Here is a 13,054-nt window from a genome sequence, read left to right as displayed (position 1 = left end):
TCATGAAGAGACATAAGTGTGAATACAAAACTTAATACAATCAACTTTGACAGTGAAAAGTTCTAATGACAAAGGTTAGGAGGTGGAGGTGGAAAGTCAGTATATATCATTTGTGGTTGATGGAACAAGAAATGAGGATTTAAAATACGGTACATGATGACGTAGATCTGACTGATGGAGGAAGTGAGAATAGTGATAGAACTGTTTGTGGGGAGAAAAAATGGGAGGAGTGTTATTAAGTGAGCTAAATCCTTTCTGATCATAGCAGAAATCTCTATCTATCAAAGATATGTTTAGAACTGATAAGTCAATAAAAGTCAGTGACATTATTTAGAAGTAAAAAGATTATTGGCAGAGTATCTGAAAACAAAGTTAAGAATGGTTGGCTTTGGGGTGAATGCAACTGGGGTGACTGTTACTTTCTATTATCAGCCCTTCTATATAATATGACTCAGTTTTAACTATATATGTTTAGTAGGCTGATTAAAGTGCTAATGAAATGTTTTTGAAGAGATGAGAAAAATTACAGAAGAAAAGATGAATATATTTCAATTATATAAACATTTTAAATTTCTCTAGGTTCAAAACAAATTAAAAAGGAAAATAGCAATCTATATAAAATACATATTAATAATATATAATATATGTGATATACAGTATGTGTAACAACATATAGAATATATTGAATATAATATTCATAATATATATTTGTAATATATATTATATTCATTTATATGATATACATTATGACTATATCATTAATATATTCTATAATGAATTAAATATAAATATAATTTATATATTCATAACATGAAATATTTCTAATTATGAATATATAATATGTATTATGAACATGCTATAACATTCATATATTATAACATTCAATACTATATATTCAATTTGTAATATATAATTCAATATAATATATATTCAATTCAATATGTAATATATAAAACATATATATTCACACAAATTGATATGAAAGCCACTAAAATTCTCAGAAGATAAATGAAGAAAAGACATAAGTAGCTCACAAAAGACAGGAGAAAAGCTATTGAATAAATACAAGAAATAATGTTTTTGCCATGAACAAAGCTCACCTATTCACAGTGCTCTGCAGAATGAGCTCCCCCACGGTGACGCTGCCTCCCCCAGAGGAAACCAGGAAACAGGCTGGTCCCAAAGGAGAGCAGCCTGCTGGTAGGAGGCTTACTGGCCCAGACACAGAGACTTCAGACACCCAGGTCACATCCCAACCTTGTCCTAAGACGGGGAACAAAGAACTAGCATTCGGTATGCCCAGCGTGTGGTCCAGATCAAGCCCCCTAACACGCTTTCATTTTCTGTATCCTTGAAATAGCAGGAACCACCATATATAAATTGTGCTTGATTCTAAAGTCCTAGGAATTGGGATCTGTGCCTGACTCATCTTGTTTTATACTCCAGCACTTACCACGATGCTTTGCTCTCAGTGAGTATTCAGTGATGCTTCACACAGTGGACGAGAAGTTTATGCTAATATGTACAGTACTTAATATGCTAACTGCTAGGTCTGGTTGCCTATGTATCATTGAAAACTTTAGCTCAATGGAGATGTGTTTGCAAACTAATGAGATGACTTGACAAAGGTAACCCTATGATCATACGGCCAGTGGTGGCTTTACATCTCAAAGATATCATTCTTTGCTCATTTTTCAGTGACAAGGACTCCAGTGGTACCATGAAACATTCTGTACTATTTCAGCCTTGTTCATGGTCCAAAGATCTGCCTTTCTGGCCTCCAGAGGACAGTATTTATTCACACTCAAGATCAGTAACAAGTGATACTCAGGATCAGGCCCTAAAAGGTAGGAGTCGCTTATATATGGTTTTTATATAAATATTAATATTGTAATTATATATATTTCCCACTGTCTTTCTGACTTTCTGAGTTTTTTTTTAATTAAGTGAGTGTTTTAAGTCAGAATCTCTCCTTTGAGGCAGGGTGGATTATTTACCCCCTAGTGTAATAGATAAGAAACAAAGTTCAAAAAGGTCTGGAATGTGCCCAAAGTTACTTAGCTACAAAGAGTGGATGCAGCTGCTCCACCCACCTGACCACACTCCCTGCAGGGGTCTTCTGGAGCGAGGGGCACATGCTCCCTGTAGGGGATTTTAGCAACTTGGGCTCCATTCAGGGAAGGTGAAGAAAAGCAGGGAAGGTTTCATATTGCTGGCTGATCTCCTGCTCTGGGGGTCTCACAGAATCCTGATCATTTTAGGTTTGAAGGATCCGGCCCAGCTTCTCTGCTTCACCTCCTTTTTGCACTTTGCTCCCCAGCACACTTATGAATGCGCATCTCTAGGCACAGACAGAGTGGCTATTGCATTTTTGTCTCTGGCAATGTTCATAAATGACATTGAGTATGTAACAGGGTGGGGAGACTGAAGTGTTAGAGGTGAAAATGAGACAGGGAAACAGTAACCCAGCAAGCGGTTCTGCTAGCAACTGAGAGAAGACTGAATAAATTAGGGGGGATTTGCTAGGACCTGGAGGCTAGGAGGAGCCACCATTTGTAGCCTGAGATTGAGGGGAGCAGGGAGTCTGCCTGACCCAGAAGATGACGTGAGGATTCCCTGCTTGCTCAGGTGACCAGGGGACCCAGAAAGAGAATATGGGCTTGTTAGGTTGCCAGGGACAAGAGAACATAGCAGATGCACCTCCAGAAGGTTGTTCCTAAAACAGGCATCTTGTAACCATTTCAAAGGTGGACTCCCTCCTCAGGGGTAGTTGTATTCAGGACAGCTGACTGAGACAGGGTCTTTTCAAGGATTTTACTCATAAGGGAGGACACAAACAATAAGAATTAGAATCTGTTGACCTGAAACAAATAGACTGTCAGACATTTCTCCAGCAAAGATGGGTTTATTCAGGATCAGCAGAGAATTGCAATTTGGGGTCTGCAACCATGGCGAGCCACGTGCAAGTCTCCACAGGGCAAGAGGAGAAAGCTTTTTATACAAGGGAAAGGGGTTGGGAAAGCTTTAGTAAACAAAGAGGCCATGGCTCTTCATTGGCTGAGTCCTTGCCAGGAAAGAAGAGGAGTCTTAATTCCTCCTGTTGGGCTCTGCTATGGTCGCAGGGTGTGAGAGCGCCCCCTTCTGGTCTCCCAATTCCATTTAATTGCGGTTTCTGTTGATTAATTTTTTACTAGTCCCAAGACCAGATTTTCAGGAAATAATCCCAAGTACTCAAAAGTGGATATATTATGTCATCTCACAGGTGTGGCAAGTGTTCTAGGACCCCTTTAAAGGCTGTGACCTGCCACTTCAGAGCCTGAGGGAACACAAGCGCTCTGGACCAAACATGTCTGGTTCTGGCTTCCCTTAGGACAGTGTTCCCAGACCTTTCCCGTCTCATTTTCTCTCCTCTGCCTGTATCCTTCCTTAAATGGGATGCATAGGGTTGAAAGCTACATTCCAACATAGTCTGGCCAGACCAAAGCTGGGCTGTTACCTGTGGGGAGGGTATGTGGAAAAAACATTGTCTTAGGAATCAGAAGACCTGGCTTCTGGTTCCATTTCTGCTGTTGCCTAGCTGCACAGTGTTGCGAAAATCAGTTAATGTCTGAGCCTTGGGGATAATAATATCTGCTCCACAATAATACAGCAATATCCTGTATTACTGTACATTACTGTAATATGTATGTATTATAATGTTATACATAATATAATACTATAGGACCAGCACGCTGGGGTGTGGTGTAAGTAAGAAGTAAAGTGCTAGATGCCTGCTAGGTATTATGATTGCATATTTTTATACCCTTAGAAGACTGTGGTTGTTTTCTGCAGGTTTTTGGAGGTTTATTTTATTTGAATGGGCCATTTTTTCCTGTTTCTTTATGTGCCTTGTGAGCTTTTGTTGAAAATTGGGCATTTGAAAAAGCAGCTGCCTCTCCAAGTCTAGACTGGTTCTGTTTAGGGGCAGACCTTCCCTAATTAGCAGGACGTGCTCTGAGCCCAGGGTCGGCCCAGTAGGAGGGCTCAAGGGCTTTTCAGTCCTTTTCTGGGCATGGCCTTTCCCTGGGCCTGTGAGCGTGCTGTTTTCCAATTCCCCAGTGTACACAAATGCTTTTAAATGAATGTATTAATTTCCTTAAGTGACTTACTCCTGCTTCTTCTTGGGGCCCCTACTGTATTCCTCAGTTAGGACTCTCTTGTTCCAGGCTCTTTTGGGTCTGTGCCCCCTTGTGGTTTTCAGGAACCCTGCCCCCAGCTTCCTGTGGCTTCCTCTAGCCAGAGACCCCAGCAGTGGCACTTTTAGCCCGCTGGGCTCTGAGTTAGGTGACACAGAGACCAAAGAGACTGCCCCTACTCAGGTTAGAACCTTACTCTCTCTGGTTCACAGGAGGACCCTGGGACCCAGCCCTCTCTTCCCCCAAGCTGTGCCCCAACCCACTGGGGAGAGGGTGGGGCAGAGGTCAGTCATGAGCTCTCCTACCCTCTTCAGTGTGGCTTTTTCCTGACTGGGGCGCTCACTTGGTTGCTGTAGATCATTGACTGATTTTGGGGGCTCCTATAACGTCATTTTCGCTAGTTTCTAGTTGTTGATTGAATGTGTCCCTGGGGGAACAAGGGCCTGGAGCTTCCGGGTCAGCCATCTTGCCAACATCTTCCTGTGGTGATTTTCTTAGAAATCACGTCCCACTACTGGCTCTGGGTCAGTTAAACCCTCATGTCTTTTTTCACATGAACTGCCAAACCAAGTTTTAATCATGTAATATGCGTGCAGTTGATTTTTTTCCCACATAAATGCAACTTTTATTTTCAGCTTTTTATCATTTTGTTTTCCAAGTTGATTAGGTCATTTTGGGTCTTGATTCCTCTTCCATATTTACTACTTAGAGATTTCTGTAAAGCCAGCAAGCATGCCACCCATGCCCTTGTCATAGTTGCTGTCAACGTTGGGACCCAGTACTTGGCCAAGAGCAGCATCCTGTGGAAGCTCTGTGGAGACTGACTTCTAGGGCCAGTCTCCCTGCTTTGTGAGCCCTACTCCCGTCTCTAGTGTCTTCTCCCAGGAAACTGTGATATGTGCCTTGCATTGTATCAGTGGCATTTCTAACTCAGAGCTCAACAAGCTTTTTGTAAAGGGCCAGACAATAAATGCTTTTGGCTTTGTGGTCTACATAGACTTTTTTTGCTCAACTACTACAGTGCAAGTGCAACCACAGACAAGACGTAAAGAAAGGGGCATGGATTGGGTTCCATTAAACTTTATTTACTAAAACAAGCAGCAGAGCAGATTTGGCCTGTGGGCCATAGTTTGTTGACCCCTGCCTTACTAAAAGGGAAATTCGATTAATTCAAAATGATTTCTCTTTGCAAATCCCACCCAACGCTTATCACACACTACGTTATTTTCTAAATGCACAAACCATTTCTTTAATAAGCTCAAATTTGCTAAGGTGTAAAATCAGTTGTATTGGTTTATAGATCTTTATTTCCGTTTTTTAAATGGCAAGAGTATTTGCTTCTAGTACTTTCCTCATTGTGATGAATTCCCAAAGACCAGAAACTCTTAACGCCACCTCTGTAAGTTACTTCAGCGCCCTGGGAGGTAACTTACCTGGGTATGAGGCCCTCTCTTCTACTGTCTTCTTTCCTCTTCAGGGCCCTTATTCTCTTAAGATGTTTTTGTTACCTTTTCCAGCTTTAAAATATTTCCATAGCGGAAAAAAACAAAGAAGAAGAAGAAAACAAAGAGGAATTTTTTTTTTCTTTTTCTGTCCTCTGTAACACAACATCATCTTCTTAAGGAGTGCGCCATTCTTGCTCTAAACGTACCCTTAAAAGATCCATTTTGCCTTCAACATTTTGGATTGCTTTGGTTTGCCCAGTGAGTTGAGTCTTCCTGATCTTGTGTTACAGGTCGCTCCATTCTTCTCACTCCCTGTAGAATCCTCTGTCTCCCTCTCTCAATCCCTCCTACACTACTTTCTCCCCACTGAGAATTCAGCTTCCTCTGTGGCCACATGCTTCTACCTTCAGTCGCTGTCTTTCAAACTCTTCCTGCTTCGCACAGTCCCTGAAGGAACCTAACTCCATGGTTCATCTTTGGTATCTTCATCCTTGGTGAACCACCAACTTTAAAGGGCACTAGATAAGGTTTCTCTAGGAAGGACTTCAGGATGTGTGTATGCGTCTGGGCTAAGTGTGCTTATGTACAACTGAAAAGGAGCATGGTGCAGGGCATCGTTACAGATGGTACAAGCAGCGTAGCAGGGTAGCATAGGAATTCCTGGCTGTAGCAGCCTTCCAGTCACTGGGCAAGTCTACACAACCTGAGGTTTGTCCAACTACGCACATGATACAGTCTGAACCTCATCCCCTGTTTTTCTTGTTTGGATGTCATTTATTCCTTATAGTTTGTTATGAATGAATTCTAAGGATTATTCTTATTTATGCTTATTTTCTTTGTTTACTGTACCAAGGGATTAACTATATGTACTGTATCTTTCTTTTTCTTAATGTTTTACAGCACTAGATAAACAGTCATTTCCATGTGACAAAGGATCTTTCCAACACAGAAGACACACAATCACACTCATCAGTCGCCCAGGTTCCAATACGAAACCCACCCTCCCTCCAATCCCTCAGGGCCGCAAGTAGACCCGTGCTTGACATTTGATCTTAACATGGAAAACTTGCTCTGATCATGTCCAGTGCCTTTGTCTTACCTGACCGTGGATCCTGGCTGTTCTTCACTCAACCAACTACCTATGAAAGAATGTTCTAAATGCCTTAAACCCCTCAATCAATTTCTTTTGTGATTCTCTGAATAGTGCCTATCTTTTTAAAATGTAAGTTATTCTTAGCTTTTATAAATGTGATTTCAGTTTTTCCCACAGCTATTAATGACTCTTCCAGCTGCTTCCTTCTCTGAAATATCAGATGGCAAAATCTCTCAAGATCTCTCCATTGCTACGTGCGTAGTGATTTTTGATATAGCCAATGGGAGTTGTGATTTTGAAATTTCAATGTGTCCGTTTATAACATCAGTGTATCCTTTAGGGGATTGAAATGTTTTATTCTTCTGATTATGAAAGGAATGTAGAGTTCCATTTAACTTGTAACCAACATGATGTCTCAACCTGCTTTAGCAATATGAAGGAATAAAGAGCATGCGGTATTTCCTTTATTTCACCCATTCCTAACTCTGATTATGGAAAGTTTATAAACTGATCATCTTTGTGGTTTCATCACCTGCTGTTTGCAGTTATAGATGAGGCTGGTATTCAGCTGATATGTACAGGTAAGACTATCCTGGTGCTTAAAGCATTGAAACACATCCCTTTGGATTGATAAATGGTCCTGTTCTCTAAATCCTCTGTACATGATGACTGGTGGGAACAAGAACCTTCACAAAGTGCTGTATTCATTGCTAAATATTTTAAATATCAAAATCCTCTAATGCTTTCCATTTGAAAAATATCAACCCCCTATTTTCCATTTGAAAAATATCAACCCCCTTCCCCATAACTCAAATTTGTTTTGTTTTGTCTTTGGAGGGGAGGTGGTTAGGTTTATTTATTTATTTTTAATAGAGATACTGGGAATTGAACCCAGGACCTCGTGCATGCTAGGCATGCACTTTACCACTACCCACCACCCCAATAACTCAAATTTGGGTGTAATATGATTTGTTAATGGCTCCTATTTTCCACCTAGCCCTATTCTTACTGGGAACTAGTTAAAGTTCTTTTCTTGGGGTTGGTGGGAAAGGATAAGAGAGTAGAATGTGGAATAGAATAAGGCTGAGCCAGAGAAGGGAGGCAATCCTCTCTGGAGGAGTGGGGACACAGAGAGTGGGTTGCTGTGTCCCAAGAATCTTAAAAAACAGTTTAACTCACCACCATCATCTAATCTTTTAAAAAGTTATTATGAAATGTTTTAGATAGCCAGGAAGATACAATTTCAGATGGTATGGAAGAGATGCATTTTTTAAAAATTTCTCCCACTAAGTACAGCTAAAATCCTAGAAATTATATCTAAAACAAACATAAGAAGATTGAGAGGTAAAAAGAAGGCAAACCACCTGGGGACCTTTGGACCTGGGTAATGACATAGTGGTAATTTCCCTGGGTTTTCCTTTGGCCTCAGATATCCTGAACTGGGTGCTGGAGAAGCTACCACCGCCAAAACAGTAATGATACAGACAACCAAAGTTCCAACAAAATGCCTGCTCTCTCTAGCTAAAGGACTAGGAAAGGAGCAAATTAGCAAGACAGAAAACTTTTAGACAATAACTGCCTTCCTGCAGCCAAATACTGTGAATAAAACTGTGCCCCACCCCTTATCCTCACCCTTGTGAGCAAAGGCTTCTGCCCTTTTCTGGTTGTAACAATGTTCCCCTCCTCTTCCCTGCTGTGATAGTATCAGAGAAGCTCTCATGGAGAACAGGGATGTTCACTACCACCCAGTCTTTTTTTTTTTTTTTTTTTTTTTGTATACGAATTTTTTTTTATTGAAGTATAGTCATTTTACAATGTTGTGCCAGTTTCTGCTGTACAGCGTAATGCTTCAGTCATATGTGAACATGCATATATTAGTTTTCAGATTCTTTTTCACCATAAGTTACTATAAGATATTGAATATAGTTCCCTGTGCCATACAGTATGAACTTGTTGTTTATCAATTTTATAAGTATCTGCAGATCTCGAACTCCGAACGTATCCCTTCCTACCCCCTTCCCATCCTGATAACCATGAGTTTGTTTTCTATGTCTGTGAGTCTGTTTCTATTTTGTAAATAAGTTTATTGTCTTTTTTTTTTTTTAGATTCCACATATGAGTGATATCACATGGTATTTTTCTTTCTGTTTCTGGCTTATTTCACTTAGAATGGCAATCTTCAGTTCCATCCATGTTGCTGCAAACGGCATTATTTTATTATTTTTTATGGCTTCCCAGAGTAACATCGAAGGCCACCTAGGAACCTCGACTTCCATTCCCATCTGGTAGTAATGAGGTACCTCTTCCCTTTCCCTTCAGAGTGGTGTCAGAGAAGGTCTTGTGGAGATCCAGCACTTCCACCACTGACCCATCTCCTTGCAGTGTCAGGGGAGGCCATGTGGAGACCCTAAACTTCCACCCCAGTCCAGCATTAGTAAAGCATCATTCCCACCTTTCCCACCCTAAGTGTCAAGAGAGGCCAAGTGGAAAAGGAAAACTTAGACTTCCACCTCCACCTGGTAGTAATGAATCAGTGCTCTCTCCCTGACTGGCATGGTGTCAGAGAAGGTCAGCTAAAACAGAAGAGTTAAATAAGATCCAGAGTCTCATAACATACTATCTAAAATATTGAAGATATAATATAAAAATACTCCTCAGGAATCAGGAAAACCTTAACTTAAATGAGAACAGTCAATCAACATGCCAACACCAAGATGAAACGGATCTTGGAATTAGCTGAAAAGGATTTTAAAGCAGCTACCATAAAAATGCTTCAACAAGCAATTATGCACATGTTTGAAGCAAATGAAAAACATAGACAGTCTTAGAAAAGAAATAGAAAGTCTCAGCAGAGAAATAGAAAATATGAGAAGAATCAAATGGAAGTTTTAGAACTAAAAATGGAATAACTAAACTTTTAAAATTTACTAGATTGACTCAAAAGTAAAATGGAGAGGACAGAGAGAACAATCAATGAACTTGAAGACAGAGCAATTGAAATTACCCAATCTGAACAACAGAGAGAAAATCAAACTGAAACAAAATGAGCTCCAGGGACATGTAGGACTATGTGAAAATGTCCAATGCTTATGTCATTAGAGATCCAGAAGGAGAACCAAAAAGAGTGTGGGACTGAAAAAGTATTAAAACAAATAATGACTGAAAATTGTCCCAATTTAGCAAAAGCCAAAACTCCACAAATTCAAGATGATGATGAATCCCAGATGGAATAAACCCCAGTAAATTTGCAATAAGACACATCATAATCAAACTTCTGAAAACTAAAGACAAAAATACCTTCAGCAATAGAGAAATGATATCTTAATTATCAAGAAAAAACAAGTCAAATGATAGCAAATGTCTCTTTAGAAATCATGCTACCACCAGAAACCACAGGAATTGAACAACATTTTCTAGTGCTAAAAGAAAAAAAAAAAACCCATCAATCTAGAATTCTCTATTCAGTAAAAAGTCCTTTGGGAATGAAGGAGGAAATCAAGACATTTTTCAGATGAAAGAAAACTAAGGGAAATGTTGCCAGTAGATCTATCCTAAAAGAATGGCTAAAAAAAATTTTTTGAAACAGAATGAAAATGATAAAAGAAGGAAATCTAAAAATACCAGAAAGGAAAAAAGAACAACGGAAAGTAAAAATATGGGTAAATGTAATAGAAATTCTTTCTCATCTTGAGTTTTCTAAATTATGTTAGCTGGTTGAGCAAAAATTATAACATTGTCTGATGTGGTTCTCAATATATGTAGAAGGCATGTATAATTTAAGGCAATTATATTGTAAACAGAAGTAAAGGGACTTAAAAGGAGGTAAGCATTCTACATTTCTCTCAAACTGTTAAAATGTCAACACCAGTGGAGTGTGAAAAGCCATATATGAATAATGTAATACCTAGAACATCACCAAAAAAGCTACTTTGTGAGATATAGTTGAGCATTATGTATAAATAAAAACAGAATTTTAAAAATGTTCAAGTGACACATAAGAAGTCAGGAAATAGAAAACAGAGGACCGAAAAACAAAAAGTGAAAAGCAGCCTTAAGCCCTAATATACCAATAATAACATTAGAGTAAATGATCTAAATACACCAATTAAAAGGCAGAGTCTGGCCAAGTGGATTAAAAAAACGACCCAATTATAAAGTGTCCCACTTGAAATTTAACAACATAGGTTGAAAATAAAAGAATGGAAAACTATTTGCATATATCATGTAACCATTCATCAAAAGAAAGTAAAACTGGTAATATTAGTATCAGATAATGTAGGCTTCAGAGAAAAAAAATTTCCCAGAGACCGAGATATATTGCATAAGGATAAAAGTGTCAATCCACTAAGAAGACATACTAAGATTATGTATGCAGTAAACAACAGAGCTGCAAACTATATGAAGCAAAACTGATAGAACTGAAAGGAAAAACGGCTTTACAATTACAGTTGTAGATTTCAATACTTCTTTCTCAACAACTGCCATATGGAACAATTAGACAAAATTAGCAAGTATATATACAAATTCAACAACATCATCCACCAATAGGATTTAATTGACATGTGTAGAACATTCCATCTAATGACAGCCCAATAAACCTTCTTTTCAAGTGCTCGTGGAATATTTACCGAGGTAGACTATATCCTGGACCATGAAAAGACCTAACAAATTTAAAAGAATTGAAACCGTACAGAGTGTATTCTCTGACCACAATGGAATCAAACTAGAAATTAGTAACAGATGATAGGAAAATCTCCAAGCATCTAGAAGCAAAACAACAGCCTTACATAACCTGTGGGCCTAGGAGAAGGTTTCAAGGGAACTGAGAAATACATGGAACTTGATGGAAGTGAAAAGACACCATATCAAAATCTATGGGATGAGCTAAAACAGCGCTGAAAGGGAAAGTTATAGCACTGAATGCCTGCATTAGAAAAGAGAAGGATTCTTACATAAGAATCTCCTACCTTAAGAACCTGGGAAATAAAAACAAACCCAAAGTAAGCAGAAAAAAATGATAAAGAGCAAAAATCAGTGAAAATGAAAACAGAAAAACAGCAGAGAAAAAGCAATAAAACAAAAAGCTAGGTCTTTGAAAAGTAAAATTGACAACTTCTCTCTGATAAAACTGACAAAGGAAAAAAGTCAGAAGACACAAATTACCGATATTAGAAAGAAATAGGATGAAACTACAGATTCTGCAGCCATCAAAAGGATGAGGAAATACTGTCAACAACTCAACACACGTAATTTGACAACTTAGATGAAATGGACCAATTCCTCAAAAACAAACTACCACAACTCACACAATATGGAATAGATCGTTTGAATAACCCAATATGTATATTACAGGAATTGAATAATTAAATTGAATTAAAGAATTTATAATTGAATTATGAAAAAGAAATCTCCAGGTCCAGATGCTTTCACTGGAGAATTTTACCAAATACTTACAGAAGAATTCACACCAATTCTACATAATCTTTCAGGAAATGAAAAAGGAAAGAACAATTCCCAACTTACTTTATGAGGCCAATATTACCTGGATACCAAAATCAGACAGATGGTACAAAAAAGAAAGCTACAAATCAATATCACTCATGACTGTAGTGTAAAAATCCTTACCAAAATATCAGCAAATAAAATTCAGCAATACATGAAAAAGATTACACACCATGACCAACTGAGATTTAATCCAGGGATGCAGGGCTGTTCACTAGTTAAAATCAACCAATGTAATCTACCATAATAACAGGGTAAACCAGAAAAATTACATGATCAGATCAATTAACTCAGAAAAAGCATTTAACAAAGTCAAATACACCCATTCACGATAATAAATCTAGGAATTAAGGAGACTGTCTTAAATTTGATAAAGACTTTAGTATGTATGTCTCTATCCCTAAACAATATATGCTTTTGTTCACCATGACTCTAAACTTTATTTTATACTGTATATATCCGTCAGTTTTTTCTCAATATCATGTTTGTGGGTTTAAGCCATGAACATTGTATTGTTTTAAAGATTTTTTTCACTGCTATATAATTGTCCATTGCAAGAGTTTATCCATAATTTATCCACTTTCCTGTTGATGAATGCTAAATGTTTTTACTTTTTTTTTTTTTTTTTTTACTACTTCAAAAGGGGCAGCTAAAAAACATTTTTATTTAGGAATGGAATGGCTGTGTTATAGTATACAAATTTTAACTTTACAAGATAATACTACATCAGTTACTCTAGTATGCCTTCACAAATACGTAAGAGTTTATTTTTACACATCTTCACCAGCAAGTGGAATTAGCAGTGTTTTTATTGCTAATTCAATAGGTGTTAATGTAAA

At 38.2% G+C, this 13,054-nt stretch overlaps 1 protein-coding gene across 3 annotated transcripts in view; it reads left to right on the top strand.

Annotated features, from left to right (window-relative positions):
* LRGUK (leucine rich repeats and guanylate kinase domain containing) overlaps window positions 1-12,846 on the top strand; it is a 133,579-nt gene extending 120,733 nt beyond the window's left edge. For 2 of the 3 annotated variants that reach the window (XM_074367033.1, XM_010947517.3), the window contains exons 19-20: window positions 1,699-1,847; window positions 6,521-12,846. In XM_074367033.1, coding sequence (XP_074223134.1) covers window positions 1,699-1,847; window positions 6,521-6,651 — 280 coding nt within the window. In that variant the 3' untranslated portion in view covers window positions 6,652-12,846. Of the gene's footprint in view, window positions 1-1,698; window positions 1,848-6,520 lie in introns of those variants that run through there. The other variant, XM_074367034.1, reaches the window with a different exon arrangement.
* Window positions 12,847-13,054: the final 208 nt, after the last annotated feature.

This window comes from Camelus bactrianus, chromosome 7 (assembly GCF_048773025.1).
Source record: "Camelus bactrianus isolate YW-2024 breed Bactrian camel chromosome 7, ASM4877302v1, whole genome shotgun sequence".
Classification (NCBI taxonomy): Eukaryota; Metazoa; Chordata; class Mammalia; order Artiodactyla; family Camelidae; genus Camelus; species Camelus bactrianus.
Note: the sequence above shows the minus strand (reverse complement) of the source record. Positions and strands in the feature narration are given on the sequence as shown.